The sequence below is a fragment of the Microdochium trichocladiopsis genome (genome assembly GCF_020744255.1).
Source record: "Microdochium trichocladiopsis strain MPI-CAGE-CH-0230 chromosome Unknown B0I36scaffold_6, whole genome shotgun sequence".
Lineage (NCBI taxonomy): Eukaryota > Fungi > Ascomycota > Sordariomycetes > Xylariales > Microdochiaceae > Microdochium > Microdochium trichocladiopsis.
Window position 1 is genome coordinate 1,429,571 of NW_025763549.1, and position 16,317 is coordinate 1,445,887.

The 16,317-nt window shown below is 53.5% G+C and overlaps 6 protein-coding genes across 6 annotated transcripts; 4 read left to right on the forward strand and 2 right to left on the reverse strand.

Moving 5' to 3' along the window:
- Positions 1-151: 151 nt before the first annotated feature.
- On the forward strand, positions 152-2,240 carry B0I36DRAFT_244774 (uncharacterized protein; the record flags this gene model as incomplete). The annotated part of the gene is made up of 5 exons (XM_046150089.1): positions 152-341; positions 437-746; positions 849-1,365; positions 1,453-1,944; positions 2,034-2,240. 5 exons carry the CDS (start codon positions 152-154, stop codon positions 2,238-2,240), a joined length of 1,716 nt encoding a protein of 571 aa, XP_046011528.1.
- A 47-nt stretch (positions 2,241-2,287) lies between these two features.
- On the reverse strand, positions 2,288-4,601 carry B0I36DRAFT_411067 (uncharacterized protein; the record flags this gene model as incomplete). The annotated part of the gene is made up of 6 exons (XM_046161927.1): positions 2,288-2,867; positions 2,971-3,389; positions 3,441-3,663; positions 3,738-4,160; positions 4,240-4,292; positions 4,367-4,601. 6 exons carry the CDS (start codon positions 4,599-4,601, stop codon positions 2,574-2,576), a joined length of 1,647 nt encoding a protein of 548 aa, XP_046011529.1. The 3' UTR covers positions 2,288-2,573.
- Positions 4,602-5,913: 1,312 nt separating this feature from the next.
- B0I36DRAFT_203281 (putative salicylate synthetase) lies at positions 5,914-7,179 on the forward strand (the record flags this gene model as incomplete). Its single annotated transcript, XM_046148795.1, has 1 exon — positions 5,914-7,179. A coding segment is annotated over one exon (1,266 nt), but the record flags the coding sequence as incomplete, so codon positions are not given.
- A 1,493-nt stretch (positions 7,180-8,672) lies between these two features.
- On the forward strand, positions 8,673-10,267 carry B0I36DRAFT_245740 (chalcone and stilbene synthase domain-containing protein; the record flags this gene model as incomplete). The annotated part of the gene is made up of 2 exons (XM_046150179.1): positions 8,673-8,803; positions 8,878-10,267. 2 exons carry the CDS (start codon positions 8,673-8,675, stop codon positions 10,265-10,267), a joined length of 1,521 nt encoding a protein of 506 aa, XP_046011531.1.
- Positions 10,268-12,318: 2,051 nt separating this feature from the next.
- Positions 12,319-14,308, forward strand: B0I36DRAFT_384788 (uncharacterized protein; the record flags this gene model as incomplete). Its single annotated transcript, XM_046161025.1, has 1 exon — positions 12,319-14,308. One exon carries the CDS (start codon positions 12,319-12,321, stop codon positions 14,143-14,145), a length of 1,827 nt encoding a protein of 608 aa, XP_046011532.1. The 3' UTR covers positions 14,146-14,308.
- On the reverse strand, positions 14,307-16,064 carry B0I36DRAFT_422951 (uncharacterized protein). Its single transcript, XM_046162227.1, has 2 exons — positions 15,502-16,064; positions 14,307-15,360 (listed from the first exon to the last, which is right to left on the reverse strand). The coding sequence occupies exons 1-2, from the start codon at positions 15,720-15,722 to the stop codon at positions 14,610-14,612; spliced, it is 972 nt and encodes a 323-aa protein (XP_046011533.1). The 5' UTR covers positions 15,723-16,064; the 3' UTR covers positions 14,307-14,609.
- Between the last annotated feature and the right edge of the window lie 253 nt (positions 16,065-16,317).

Genomic DNA, 16,317 nt, shown 5'->3' on the forward strand with positions numbered 1-16,317 from the left:
CAAGATTTCGTGTTCTCGTTGGTTTATAAACTAGTTGCTGGTGCCAGACTTTATGGGGAAGTCTATCAATGTAGCAAAACTCAAGACTTTCTTCCCTGACTTACGATTATCGCGTTTGTTCCTCGAGTTGAGCCCAGCCCCGAACTCTCCGATGGCAACATGTCTTGCTAGCAAATCCACCATCGCGTGCGAACCATGTCGCCGCCGCAAGACGAAGTGTGACGGTTCACGACCTCAGTGTGGAGCCTGTTATTCAACCCATACACCCTGCGTTCTTGTCAATGAGCGCCCCAGGCGTGGGCCCAAAAAGGGGGAACTAAGGGCATTGAAGGCTCAAGTTGGTAGGTGACGGGGATTCCAATCAACCAGTGGTTCAGCCTACGGGCATCTCATTCTCCTGCGCGTTTGGCCTCAAGCTGACAATATCTTCTCCTAGCCATGCTGGAAAAGCAGCTGGCCAAGCAAAAGGTTGAGATGGCGTTTTGCAACAACCGCGGTAAAAACCCCACAGTAGAGGCGCAGAACGGCCAACAGCAACCGCTCTCGCAACTTGACATGTCTGAGTGGATGGAAAATGTGACCGCAGGACCGAGCACCTTCGAATCTATCGTGTCAGACGTTGGCGACATCATCTCGGGCATTCCACAAGTTGAACCCACAGCTGCAAGCATGACAGAGCTATCGCCCTTGCTCTCAGAACAACCGGAGGCTTCGATGCCGCTTGACGACTTAGTTAGAGTAGAACTGTAAGTTGAGCGTCGTGGACTTATTACGCCCTTTGCTTGGTGGAAGGAATGACTGCACGCGTCGCTTCAGGCTGGGTCGTTCCTCAACTGAGATTTCTGTAGTGACACTCTCTACTTCAACCGCGTCCATCCTTTGTTGCCCATGATACATCAATGGCGATACTTATCATGGGCCACGGACAAAAGCCCGTGTGCCGCTCGTTCCGCGCTACGCCTGGCAATGTGGACGCTCGCGACTGCTTTCTCTGTTCAGTATCGAGCTCTAGGGAAGAACCTCTACCAACAAGCTCGGCAGATGGCAAGCTTAGATGGGGCCCATCAAGACCTTCCATGGGACACCGCCGTGTTTCAGCTCGAGCAGACACAAGCCTGGCTTTTGCTAGCCTACTACGAGTTCATTTGCATGAGCCAAGACTGCATGCCCCTGACTGCTGCTCGTGTGTACCGACTCGTGCAGGCGTCTGGGCTGCACAACATTGACGCTGCTAGTTCTCAGGTGATTGACGAAGAGACAATGATTGTTAGAGAAGAGAAGAGGAGGACATTTTGGGTGGCGTTCTGTATTGACAGGCTGATAACGGCTCAGGACAGCCTGCACATTACACTCCAAGAAGAGATTGTAAGGCGATCCTTTCTCAAGCTCCGGGAGGACCCGATGTCCCAGGCTCTTCGAAATCAAATGCTAACTTGCGATGCTGGGTCTTAGCTTCATGTCCGTCTCCCCACTCCAAGCATGAACCCGCAAAGCAGCAAGGGTTCCCTGGGCCACTTCTTGCAAGAGGCGATCTCACAAACTCCACCTAGTAGCCTCTGTTCTTTCAGTGAGAACATCGTCTTGACGGCGCTCTACGGCCGATGCGTGACGCACAGGCGATTAGCTTCCGCCAACAACCAGGGTGAGACCACCAGTTTCTGGAAGCGCCACGAATGGCTTGCTGCCACCATAGAGCAACGCACGCAACCTCTGCCCACGACCCTGTTGGAGCTTGAGCACGGGATGGAGCGTGGCGCGCTGGATATGTTCACCCACTTCCTGGCTCGCAGTGCGGCCATCCATCTAAGTGACACCGCAACGCTGTGGCTCTGGTCAGCGGCAGAGCACGAATCGGCACACTTGGAATGCAGACGGCGAGCTTTCCAAGCGGCCATGGAAATCACGAACCTGGCCCGTTCGTTTCGCCGGCTGAGCAGCTTCCGAGTATGTGAACCATGGAATGGCCCGACGCGGATTTGGCTCTTTGCCGACAAGGCATGTACACTCAAAGCTAATGCACATATAACTACCAGGTTCACCCGTGCCTACCTAGGGTCCTTGCACATGCTGCCGCTTTCCTCCGCAGGAACAGGGACACGCTGCTTGAGCTTGATCAACAACGCACGGAACCACATGCGGAGCAGGAACTCCTGGACTCATTGAGGCATTTCCAAACCAACAATGCCTCCGCAGTAGAGCTTTTGCGAGCCCTGGAAGCAGGCACTGATTTTGTGTTTTAAGCACCGAGTACACTGGAGAAACTAGCAAAGACACATCTACAGGGCTTCTTCGAGTTGTCTGATTGGCTGCGCTGTGTCATGAGAGTGACAAGGAAGCATTGCATCCAATAAGATATCCTCTGCATTTCTTCATGCACATGTCAACTTAAAGAACCACTAACCATTCAGAGACACCGTTTGACTCGTGCGCTGGATTACAAATGTGCCCAGGTGGTCTTGGGCCTTGTATTTGACCCCTGCGCATCCAACGGAAGTATTCAGGCGGCCAATTGAGTTTAGCGATGGCCACGGTACGACGTAGGAAGCACCTTGTCCCCGGAAACCATGGCACACTCAGGATGCAACCCCGGACTGACGGTTGCGATAGAAGCGGTCAATATCCTGCTCGTACAGGGCCAGAGTCTCCCTTCGCTTAACGGTCAACTTGTCCGTGCGCACGAACGGCCGAGCCGGATCCGCTAGGATCAAGCAGTCCTTGTGCAAATAACCTTTGTACAGAGAGCTGTTGTCCGCCTTCTTGACAAATTCCTGAATTGAGTCAATCAACCCTTGCAAGGCAACAGGGTCTCGTGGTTTAGGTCCGCTCAACTCGACAAGCAAGCCCGGAGCGGGCTGTCCAACCCCGACCTGGTGACAAATCCATTGTTAGCAAGTGACCGGGATGCCCTGTCTCTGTCTCACTGCGTGCCCCATGTGGAACCCCGCCTCCGCGGAACATCGGACAACTTACCATGAGGCAGTCCTTTACGGCAGGGTGATCTGCGATTGTTGCTTGAATATCCGACGGTGTTATCTTGAAACCGTCGGAGAGGGCCACAATATCGTCATTGCGGCCATAGTACAGCCAGTGGTCAGGTTTGGCAGGATGCTTGACGTACAAATCCTTCAAGTTTACCTCTTGCGCATCGGGAAAGGTGTAGAAAATCCCCTGGTACAGGTCCTGTGCAGGGTCTCGCACGATCCAATGCTCATAGATTCCCGGCTCAACCTCTCGGAAATCGTAGACGGAGTTGGGATGCCAAGCGAAATAGAGGAAGTCTGCTGGATCTACCAGCAAGACACTGCTCATGAATCCCTCAGACGTGCCGGTCATGTTGAAAACACGAATTTGCTCATTTACAGCTGCGCCAGATTCCGGACTCATCGGGCCTCGGAGATCGTCAACACGAAACCTTTAACCATTATCTGAGGTTTACTCACCACCAGCTGTAGCGATGAATCTTGAACGCTTCACCTTGGCTAAAGTCCTGGGAGCTTGGGCCAGGTCGTTGATGTACTGCGGCGACACGAACCAGATGTCAACATTACCATGATCGGCGATGCCTGCAAAGAGATCCATGGTTGGCTCGACATCCACAGGGCTCATGATACAGTGCGTCTCGAAGAAGAAGGTCGACAGAAGGTTAACAATGATAGCCGTAGCCTGCGAGACGACGATGAGTATTAGTGAACACAACACAATGCTCCCCATGACAGCAAAAAGATTTGAACACTAACGTGGATGATCGCATTTGGTGAGTAAATTCTTGCACCCTTATCGAATAGTGCCGCCCATGGCGTCAGGCTCTCGTGACCCTTAACGGGTTGCAAGAGCTTCATTGCGTCCTGGGTGGCGATCAGACCATGCGTCACGGGGATTGTCTTGGGAACACCCGTAGATCCTGAGCTATGAAGCACGCAAAATGGTTCTTTGGCAGCCTCTTCGAATGTTTTTGTGTAGGGATAGTGCCTCGTCCCAGCGGCGTCCAGGAGCTCTTCACATGGTGGGACATCAATGATTTGCAACTCGTGTGTTACCAACAGCTCAGTGAGCAGGGGGTTTCGTGGCCTTCCTTGTGGTTGGGCCCAGAGTCGACACTGGGTTGCATCGAGACATGCTGCTGCACCTTCTTTGCTGTTATTTGGCGATAGCAATAGGAGCTTTGGTATCTCGTTAGTCTTCACATCCTCCAGTGCGGGGTGAACAAACACGGTACGCATAGAGTTCGAAAGGCAGTACCTTGAAGCCCACCTTGATAGTGGCGAGGATGAGAAGAGAATACCGGAGATCATCTGTGGCGAATGTGACCACAATCGTTAGCTGGGTTGGTAAGCACCTCAAGGATAATGGAGCCGTGCAAGCTTACGTGGCCCAATATACGTTATAGTTTCGAATGACTCGCTCCTGTCGACCGTTTCGTGAAGCCACCAGGCAGTTTTGTTGACGGCGTCGGCAAAGCCGCGCGCCGAGACTTCCCGGAACCCTTGCGAAATGTCCCCTGAAAGCGGGATCGAATACACGATGCGGCTCGGCTCGGTTCGTGCAAGCTCATCTACAAGCCGGGGGATCAGCCGCCTTCCCCGCTCCGTGGTTTCCGCCATAATCATAGCTTGTCTTTCGGAATAGTGTGCTGTGTCGAGAAGGTGGACTAAAGTATCAAAGCATTCAAATTGAGAAGAGGTTGTGATTCCCAGCATGGCATTCCGAGCTTAGCTGGTGCGCAGCCACTGTTGTTATATAGACAAAAGAACGAGGCAGTACACTCTATCCTAGTTGAATCTAACCTGTAATGCGTAGATTGCCTGTCGTTGACTTCCAGTTTGTGCAATTTCAGCGGATTAAAGAAGCCACACTATTGTTTCTCTACGTTAGTGGGGACAGAATGACACAGGCCCCCGAACGGGCTGAGAGACCAGCCTACGACCAACACGAACATTGGTTTGCGTGCTTGGCAAGGACTTGGGTCTATCTTCATGTCCTGGATCATGGTACCTCTCCCAGATATTGCTCACAGAGACTGGATCGCGCAAGCTGAAAGATGATGTGTTCATAATTGACCCCTGAGCAGTGGGGGGCAAGCGGTGAGCTTTAGACTTTGCAGTTGTAGCCCAGCCCCTTTCAAGCGCCCATGACAGAAGCTCTGAGCTCAATTAACAATTACAAAAAGGCCCAGGAGCATTCTCGGCCGAATGAACCCACCCACATGGCACAATATAATGCTCCGATGGGCCAGCACAGCGGCAGGGATAAGCAAAGAAACTCCGCCCACTTCCCCCGCCCCGCCCCTTGTATGTTTAAACTCTGTACTCCAACTCTCAAGGGTCAGAGGTATCAACGACCTTGCTGCCTCAAAAATTGCCCTCATGAATCAGGGGTCACGCAACACAACCATGGAAAAAATTAGATTCAGCACAACTCAAGGCCGAAAATTTGTGTCCTCCAAACCGATGCAGAATAACCATGGTACATTATTTGCGTCCGTAACGTTCTTGACTCTGCTCCAGGTTCTTTCAATACCGCATCATGCGCTCCACAATGTCAGATCTAGGCCGTGGCTCTCGTGCTTGGAGTGGTCGGCGTATTACCGAGGATGGGGAGATGAAGATTTAACCACAGGACCGGGACGATACACTTTGTGTGGTGGTTGCTGTTCTACATAAGTGGCCCAGAATCATTGCCAGTTCATCCTGCACGAACTGTCCATTTCTGCAAGTACTACAGATCGTGCTATCTCGTTCAATCTCATTTCTTACGCCTGTCTCATTCCACGGTCCTCCCGCCTGAAATTTCACTCTTGAAACTTACTGAGTACATTCGAGCCGGACGGATTTGACTCATTCCTGAAGTTCAGGAGCAATGGCGACTTATCAGGCTTCTAGCACCTTCAAACTGGCCTCGGGCCAGTTCCAGCCTGTCGATCTAGTTGTCAAAATGCTCAAGAATTTTCAGCAGGGCGACTATTGCGCCTACGAACGGCACGGGCTGTGGTACATCGGGCTAGGCAGCCGCTCCTCTCTATCGGTCAACCCAACGGGCAGTACGGCAACAATAGTCTCTGGTGGGACCACAACCGCTACAACCATCGCCTGCCCCATCAGCCACGTTGCCCGGGATTTTGTTCGAGACTACGGACGTGAGGATGGCAAGGCATTTGGCTACGCGAGTTTCAATTATGCAGCTCACTGTCGAGGACAGACCTTCAAAATTGGAACGTGGCCACTGCTAGCTCTCTTCATTCCTGCAATTGAGATCTGCATTGGACCAGAACAAATCACGATCAAGGGAGACGACGTTTTGGAGATCCAAGCACTGGTTGAAGTTCTTCGACATCCTTCAATACCGACTGCTCCAGGTCAACCCATGGAGATCGATGTCACCCAAAATGCGGACGAGTACGTCAACAGGGTTGCCAATGCACTCTCAGAGATTGGCGTTGGACTGTATCAGAAGGTGATACCATCCCGAGCCGTAGCTGTGTCTGATAAGATCGACATCCTCGGCACAATGCAGCTAGGCAGATCGTTCAACAACCCTGCTAGGTCGTTTGCCATCAGCCACGAAGGCCACCAAGCTGCCGGGTTCAGCCCAGAGCTAGTGATGCTCGCGGAAAACGGAAGGCTTACCACTGAGCCACTGGCAGGCACTCGCTCCAGGGAAGGTGACACCGCGGAAATAGAAAGGCTTCGTCAGGAGCTTCTCAGTGACCCCAAAGAAGTGGTCGAGCACGCCATATCTGTGCGAGAGGCTGTAGAGGAGCTACAGCGAGTGTGCCTCCACGACACGGTCGTCGTCGAGGATTTTATGACGGTCCGGCCCAGAGGTAGCGTGCAACACCTGGGTTCGCGGGTCGCTGGTAACCTAGCTCCTGGCAAAGACACTTGGGATGCTTTCAACGTCTTGTTTCCGTCAATCACCGCGTCAGGCATCCCAAAAAACGCGGCCTTGGAAGCGATACAGCGCCTCGAAGAGCAGCCGCGCGAGCTGTACTCCGGCGCCGTTCTGCTGGTGGATGGCCCTGAATTCCTGGAGGCAGCTCTGGTTCTTCGTACAGTATTCCAAGACAGCTCCCGCCAGTGGCTACAAGCTGGAGCTGGTGTCATCTCTCAATCAAACCCCGAGAGGGAGTTCACTGAGACACGAGAAAAGCTTGCGAGCATTGCCCCATTCGTGGTTACGAGCAACCCAATTCATGCACTTGTATAGCCAGAGGAGCATGTGTCACCCCTTACGCAGTTTTTTACGGTTGGATTCAGAGTCTCGTAGCTCTTTATGACTTAGAATGAATTTTGTTGTTATGCTTGTGGATTCAGTGTCAAAGTGTCAATCCGAGGTGGGGGCAAATAACAGCTGTTCAAGGCACCACGACACCGACAACCTCGGCATCATGCCATGGAGGTCGCGGATGTAATCTTCTTCTGGCTAGGTGGGCATGTAAAGGCCTTTCTGAGCCCTTCTCTGCCATCGCCAAGGAAGTGACGCGCACGCGAGATCGAGTGTGTGAGTGTGGCTTATCAATCAATGGTAGCTTCTGGACTCCTCGGTGCTGGGTCGAAAGCCACCAATTTACTCAACCTCACAATGATTTACGGATTAATGGTAGGCGATTTGCCAATACGAGCAAGGAATGGCCCCTACGAATACGGAGTTATCTCAAGTGCCAACTTTCGATCCACGCGGAATCTACCATCAACAGTTGGTGATTATTTGGTCGTTGCGTCTGGACTCTCTTTATTCGACTTAATTTTGGTCACATAAGATATTCTAGACGACCGAGGGAAACAGATCCCAGCTACAAGACCACCTGGTGTTTTTAGTGCTGCTTTGTGGGACGGTCTTGTTAAAAAGGAGAGGACAACACCCGTGAGCGAGGAGTGTGAAACCCAACACTCTGCATTGTATTGCCTGGAGTAAGGCTCTACCCCGCAAAGGAGTATGACTGGAGCAATCGCGATTGTGGCGTACCCGGTTGCCATCATATGATAGTCATCGTCTCTAGTGGAGTGTGGTGTGTAAGCTGGAATCTATGCTCTGTGCTGCCACGTCGAGGGGGCCTCGGGAAATCAGCACACTAATATGAAAGAAGCAGGCGACTTCTCAGCCGCAACAGGGGTCGGAGGCGAAATGATGTTGGAGCTTGGTGGTTGGTAGGGATGCTGGTGTGTGTCGAGCCCCTGCACTGTCGGTTGTCCCGAGGGGCCAGGAGGTAGTCTCGCCAAGTGGACTGTCAAGATATTGACTCTGCGTCGTGCTTGTCGAACCGAACAGAAGTCGAAGGCAACCTTGAGGCGTATCCCACATTTGTGTGTGAAGGTAGAATGGTTTATTGGTTCCACTGCCCAAAGGTCGTTTTGAAACCTCCTAATCTGGACGTGGAAAGTTTCGGTGTGCGAAGATCGGCACGGCATGAGATGCAAAAAGCAAAGTATGATTGAAGTCAGCTTTGGGGGCTGAAGTGCTCAACGTATGCATCTGGCGAGACCACAGCGTTCTTATGGCAAGGCCCCCCAACCCCTCCCCAGAATTGAGCTTGATGATTCATGCGATTGTCCGAGAGCTATAACTCGTTGCGTAAATGCACACCCTAAGAGAGCTCTCATTCGTCTCGTGTCCAGCCGCTCTGTACAGATACAAGCATCATGGTTCCAACCAGGAATTTGTAGTCGGCTGAAACGATGGCTTTACCGACACCTACGAACGACCCTCAACTCTCCATAATTGGCATTGGTGTTCAGTATCCTCCGTCTTCGCTGGCTCCCGTTGAGCTAAGCAAGCTTGCGAAGAAACATTACCCAGATTCACCTTCGTGAGCTTCCATCTCCTAGAGCTATTGTCCTCTTGCTGGTAGACCACTGTCTGATACCGGCCTTCTCGTGAAAGAATGAGCAAAGTCCTTGCGATCAACGAACAAACGGGCATCTTGAGACGATCTTCGGTCGTGACTGTTGATCATCCTCTCTTGAACCAAGCGACTCCGGCGACAATCGATCGACTGCACAAGTTTTATATGTCCCGCGGGGTCCCCTTAGCTGTCACAGCGGCCCGAAAAGCCGTCGCCGAAGCAAGAATACGGCCCTCAGACATCACACATATCGTCTCGACAACATGCACTAACAGTGCCAATCCCGGATACGACCACGCTGTTTCTAACGAACTGGGTTTAGTGAGTTCCGTAGAAAAGATCCTCTTACACGGCGTAGGCTGCTCAGGAGGGCTAGCAGCCCTACGGACGGCGGCAAACCTCGCACTAGCCCACAGCTTCAGGTCGAAGCCTGCTAGGATCCTCTGCGTGGCACTCGAAGTAAATACGACACTCGCCAGGAGCGAGCTCGAAAGCATTCACAACAACCAGGAAGCGCGCATCGGGGTATGCCTCTTCTCGGACGGGGCAAGCGCGGTGATCTTGAGCAACGGCCTCGGCGGACCAATCCCGTTTCAGAACCCTGTGTACAGCTTGCTCGATTGGCATCATGAACTCATCCCTAACTCCCAGCAGGAACTTGGTTTCGACGTCGATCCAATGGGCTGGAAGGTGACCCTGTCTCCGGCAGTACCAGCTCTGGCGGTGACTGCACTGCAGTCGAGTCTCGATCTGCTGCTTAGCCGAGCCTCTACATATCTGCCCTCTCAGTACAAGGAGGCATCAGATTTCGACTGGGCGATCCACCCCGGTGGCGCAAAGATTCTAGTTGGAGCGCAGAAGGCCTTGTCTCTGTCGCCAGAACACATGCGCGCCAGCTATGACATCTACCAGAACCACGGCAACTCGAGCTCGGCGACCATTTTCAGTATCCTCGACCGGCATCGGCACGCGGATATGGATCAGATTACCCCTGACGGACGAGTGCGCGAGCACGTCGTCAGCTGCGCATTCGGACCGGGCATCACTATTGAGACGTGCATCCTCAAGCGGCACGGGGTTGCAATCTCAAGCAGTGGCATACCAACGCCACCAGATTCCAAGTCCGGAATTGATTTCAGTGATAGGGATGAGGACCTTGAACTCTTTCGAACAAGCTCAAGCCTCGGCGGGAAGCGAAGTAACTGGTGCATAAGTCCTTGGCGGACTGTGCGTAGTGATGATGCCATAAATCCAAGGTTCACGTCTCCTTATTCTTTCCGGCCCCCTCCACAACTCCGAACTTCTTCCAATTGGAAACAAAAGATTATGTTGCTCTTTGGTAAATGCCGGTCAATATTCAGAGGCGAAACCAGGTTGCCACGTGGAATGACTGGGATGAAGGGTTCTGACACACGCTGGATTGGGTGAAGGGTTCGCACCAGGAGGGCGATGGCTTGGCACACGGGATGCGAGGCTTTTATCGGCTGAGAGCGGTATAAAAGGATTGGACATGGATATGCTGGTCGCCCATTTGGAATTCGAGAGGTGCCGCATGGCTGGGTCGAACGCCTTCAGCGGAGATCCTAGCATGGCATGACTTTCCATGAATGACAACCCACGCTGTCACGCACAGATGTCTTGTTCATGATTGGGCTCAGGATAATGTCTTGTGCCTTTCAGACATGGCGTCATGCTTTCAATCGTGTAGCGATCGAGTATGACCGGGCTTAGCGGACGGATTTCTCGGCTAGAGAGCGTGCAGAGTACTAAAAGAGAATGGCAAGACAGTCTGTGAAGTTACACCCCTGGTGGAAACCCTATGATCGAGCTTCCGCAAGAATGACATGGTGAAGGCCCTGTGGCTGCGTGCACAGTGCCTCATGTTCCGGCCACGAGTGAGGAAGGATGCCTGATGTAGAAAAAGCTCGACGTGGTGGGCAGTGGACAAGGACGCGTCAAATCACGGCGGGACGGTGACACGCACATGCGGGCGAGAAGTCGTCAGAACGAGGCGAATATTCATTGCGAGACTTCTTCCATTTCTCGTACAGTCATAGCATGGCTGCTGGTTCCCGAAAAGACCAGGAAGTTGTTCTCGGGAGTCTTTGGGAGATGGTTCCACTTTTAAAAGATTGACTGTTGCAAGTTGTGGAACTTTTCAAGGCCACTCACTCGTAAGGTGGAATCACGTACATGCGGTATTGCTCTGGACAGTGTGATACATGCCTTTACCAGAGAGGATGCATGATCATGTCTCGTCGCATGCGCATCAAAAAAGTATATGCTCGAATGTGGACACAAAATATTCCGTGAACGTCTCGACGCTGGTCACCCCTTTCTCCGATGGCCACAAATCCTGCCCGCACGATGGACATTTTTGGCAACCCGCCCACTCATCACTGAACTAGACGTTCACTTTTGTTATCGGAGATTGTAAACAGCAGATAGCCTCAATCTTCCAGACCCTATCCTGCACGTTCGACGTAGACTTTCCGAGTGCTTTCACGGACATCACTTCTCACACTACAACTCAGTACAGCGTCAATGGGTAACACACGCCGAACACGGCTCGAGACGAGTAATGAGATCCTTCAAGATGACATCAAAGTGCTTATCGACCTATTTATGGTGCATTTGTACTCGCTCGTGAGGATGGCAGTGAGGCCTCATTTACACGAGCGATTTCCTTCCTCAAGGTCCTCACGGATGGACACACAACGATTGTGAGGCACATTCGAAAGCGCCGCTCGCGGTTGGATCGCACTAGCATAGATGCAGATCCTGGGGTAACTGATAGAACTGCAAAGGTCCTGTTCAATGAGTTTGCTGTTCCTGACAAACATGTGGTGAAGACATTTCTGTTCTTTCAAGAAGTCCCGATTTTAATGCAAGACAAACCAGGTTCTAAAACGCCATTGTGCCCGTTTCACGATTGTGCAATTGTACCCATGCACAAGCCAGTTGTATGCGGTTGTCACTCAACCATAACAGGATGGCTACCAAGAAGATGTTCGGGACCGTCAGGGTAGGGCTCCGTTCTTGACCATGCAGCGAGTCCTGCGTGTACAGACCGTACTCGAGGGATGAGCGCTGCGTGCTTTGCATACATCGCTTTCTCCGAATGAGCCAAACCCGAGCCAACCACAGAACTGTACGTGCCGGCTCGCCCGTCTGCCACACCAAGACAAAGACATCGGAGAAAGCAATGAACAAGGTCATCGGAGATGGATGAACCAAAGACGAAATAACTATATAGTTGGAGCACCCGCCTGCCTTGTGTTCGCAAGATCTTTCACACGCTGCACAGGTACAGGCTGGAAAACTGATCCGCATCAAGCTGGCATTGTTTGACACCTTCAGCATCACGACAAATCAACACAACTGGAACAACACACCACTACCCACAGAGTGCATCTTGATAACCACAACAAAGACAACTACGGAGCTTGAGCCAAGAGACTTGACCCGTCCGCATCAAGATGCCTCGCTTCACATCCATCAACCCGCGCTCTCACCCGGACCCAGACATGGGAGCCGCCGACATTCTCATGAACATGAAATACGGCATTCACGATGCTCGAGGTTACCTGATTCAGAATGCCCCCCAAGGGAGCTTCAGGCTGTCTGAGCGAGGCACCGAAGCGACCTCGAGTTTGTCGCCAGAAGTCGCTCGCTTCGAGAATTCACCCGCAACAACTGAGGAAACCACCGGTTGGATCACCAAGGCCACGATCGGGCCAATCGGCGTCAACGACATCAACAAGTCAACCACCAATGTCCAGCGCCGTCACGACAGCATCCTCCAAAAGCGGGCAGAACACCGATACACCGTGCGGGAGATGGAAGCCGCTGCTCGTGACCAAAAGTTCAGATTCCACGACAGCATCAACCATTCGGCTCTCGACAAGGCCAGGGAACGAGCGGCGGAAGACTACGCCGCCGACCAGGCGCTCATGAGAGAGGCCAGACGCCAGCTGGGTTCTAAGCTCATCAACCGCCGTGCCGCGACTACAGCTCGCGCGGACGCATCGGCCGACTCTGCCAGATCTGATGCGGAGGAGAGCTGCACGAGCTCGGAGATGATCACAGCCGAAGAACTCCAGGACAACAATCGGGCTAAAGTCCGCAGGGTGCGCGCCGAGCTCAAGGGTCAGCTTGATGCCACCCGCGCAGACATCATGGACAAGGCGATCAGATCTGGCAACGGCGCGACACACTTGCCAGAGGAGGTGCAAGCCAAATACAACAAGAAGGCTGGCCAAAGCAAGCGCTACGCAAAGGACCGGAGAGCCTTCGAGGAAAACGAAAGTAGGTATTACATGGGCGTCGAGCTGGACATCTACGTGTCCAAGCACCCGGAGCATGCCGACGCGGCCTACCTCAATCTCGAAGACCTACAACCCCAGCGAGAGACAAATGACAACACTCCAGCTCACGCTGCGCGCTCTCCAGCATCTGCGACCAGTAGCTCGCCCACCGGTGCTCCCAGAATCAAGATCGTCGGGAAATACGCCCGAAGCACCGATCGCAACAGCACTCCAGGCCCCCTCTTAACTCCACCACTAGAGAATGCCACCACACCAGAATCTATCCGGGCACAGCCTCGCAGCAGCAACAAGAAAGGTCGCACCCCTCTCCCGACATCCGGGAAAGCCCGGACCCCCAAAGCAGCCAGGAAGGCTCCAGCCACCAAGGCACCCAAGAAGCGGAAGCGTTCGACGACACCTGAGCAGGAAGATTCTGAGGACCAGATCCTGCTGCCTCCGGCCAAGCGCGACAAGAAGGCCCTCAAGGCCGAGGTCAAAAGAATCGACGAGCAGCTCAAAATCGCCCATCATTTCGACCCCGAGATTATCACGCCGCTCGAGCACAACCATAGGGTCAACGAGCTCAAGAAAATAAGGAGCGACTTGACCAAGACCAAGAAGGAGGAGGAGGACAAGGAGAAGAAGGGACCTGTCAAATCGACCACAAACGAGCACGAACTTGCAGACAACATCCTTAGGGGCCCCAAGCCGAACCCAAACGGCATTTGCGCGCCTTGCAAATCGGCTGGATGGGAGGTCTGCTGGGAGAAAGTGGATCGTGAGAAGAACAAGGAGTTGCGCTGCGCTGCATGCGTGCGTAACAAGGGCTCTACTACAACTTGCAATATCGGCACTCCAGAGGAACGTCAGACATACATGGAACTCAAGGCCATAAAGGATGCAAAGACGGCACAGAAGAAAGCCGAGAAGGCTGAGAAGGAGGAGGCCGAAAAGGAGAGGGCCGAGAGGGAGAAAGCCATCATGGACTGTGCGGTGTGAGTAGGAGTGTTGCAAAGTGCAGCTCCATGTGGAGGGAGACATACATTGAAGACGGGCGGGAGATGGGACAGTCCCACGTATGACGGTCATTGCTTGAATCTGTTCAGGCCGGCGGTTCGATGGTTCAAGGAAACAAGTTGAAGGATATTTGTATATACTGGTGGAGGACACTTGGATTACTGCTGCTTGCCTTCTAGTTTCTGCTTTAAGTAATGTCTACTTCACCGACAGTAATTCCCTCTTCGTGCAGGTGTGTCATGGTAGGTGTAACTATGCCTTCCATGCTGGTGCAGACTTTCTCATGTGCCATTTCCGTTTTTTCGGCAACTCGTAAACGTCAAGATCGAAGAGCCTTTACACACTGCGATGACAACCTACTCTTGAGCAAGACGACTTTAATACTTCCATGACCCCCCTCTCAATCTCTCTCTCTCTCTCTGTCTCGCGCGTGCTCACCCCTTATCTCATGAAAACGGTGTTTTGGGCCTCTCGAGCATCTTGCCATCAAGCTCGATATCCACCTTTTCATTGTAAAAGCACAACGCCCCGGCGATGGCGGCACACTCGACCGTGGGGTTCCGGTAGTACCAGACGACATCCCTGAGCACGACGTCTTCCTGCTCGCCAACTTGATCGTCTGATGCTCGATCCGGAGACAAGACCAGGTCATAGTAGTTTGCAACCCCCTTGTACGGGCACTCGGTCGTTGTCTCGCTGCTCCTCAGCAACACCCCTCCTCCTCCTCCCCCTCCTCCTCCTTGTCCGCCTCCGGCGGGTTGATTTTTCCTTCCCAGCACGGCAGTAACAGGAAGGTAAAACCTCACAGGTAAGCCAGTCTCGTACAAATGCCACGCGCCCCCCTGCGCATGCGCGACCTCCCTCCCGCCGCCGCCGCCGCCCACGAAGATCCGCACCGGCCGCGACGACCATACAATGTCGACACGCTTGAACGGGTCCTTTGGGTGCACGTACACTCGCGTGTCTTCCTCCAACCAGGCCTCTGCGGCGGAGAACTCGACGCGGACGAGCCTGTCGAGAACACCTGGCCCGGGGGAGACGGTCAAGGCCGGCACTGGCGCCGGGATCGTCGTGGCGGCGAAGGACGACGGCTCTCCTGGAGGTGGCAAGGAGGAGGACGAGGAGGGTGCCGACGAAGACGAAGACGAAGACGGCACGAAAAAGACGAGCACGCGATCCGTACTGGTCTCCCGGCCACTCCCATCGCGCACGGCCAGCCTGGCCTGCGCAAAGCTCCCAGCAGCAGCAGCAGCAGCAGCAACTCCCTCACCACTCGTCTTCACCCCCCTTGTCCCGTCCTCCTTCTCCTCCGGCTGTGCAGCACCCCAGCTCAAGCACCCCTCCGCAAAGTCCCCAAGCGGGAGATACCAGTTCGGATAATACGGATGCTCCCACACCATCACCGCCCTGGTGGAGTCCGCCACGACGACATTCCCGCCGCCGCCGAACACGATGCGCACGCGCCGGGGCGACGCAGGCAGGACCTTCAGCGGGCCCTCGCGGAGTAGTCGCCGGGCCAAGTCTGGGAGCGGGGTGCTCAGGAATCCCGGCTTCGGCATGTTCTCGCCTTCCTCTCTTGGTCCTAACTTTGGGTTTGTTTGACGACTGGCTTTGCCTTGTCCTGGTTCTTGGTCGATGGGTTGATCAAGGGTTTCGGTAAGAAACGTGGCCGGGGCGGTGGTGATGGAAGCTGGACACACGTGTGTGTGTGTACCTAGGTAGGTAATTACACGTATGTGTGCGCCTGAGTCTCAGACAGTCGAGTCAGAGAACCGTATATCATCACCTGAAGTCTTGAGGAACACGTTCAGGTTTCGTCCGAGGTGGACTACGGCGCGGCAACGTCGTTGCTCGGGGCCGAGCCGCACTCGCCGTCGTCATCATGCGTGGCCCCTCATGCATGCAACCCTCACGCACACAGAAACGTCGGGGCTCAGAACCTTTGCCCTAGTCGCAAAATAGTTGAACTCAATCAAGAAATCAAGAAGCTTTGTACAACGATTAATGTTTGCCTGTGAAGACGCGATATCTAAATTCTACGCTGACAGGAAAAGATGCCAAATCTAGGGTATCATGAAACAAGCGTGCCTAAACGCCAATCATCGTCCCATTCCCGAAAATGATGCCTGTACGCGGCAACCCGACCCAATACCA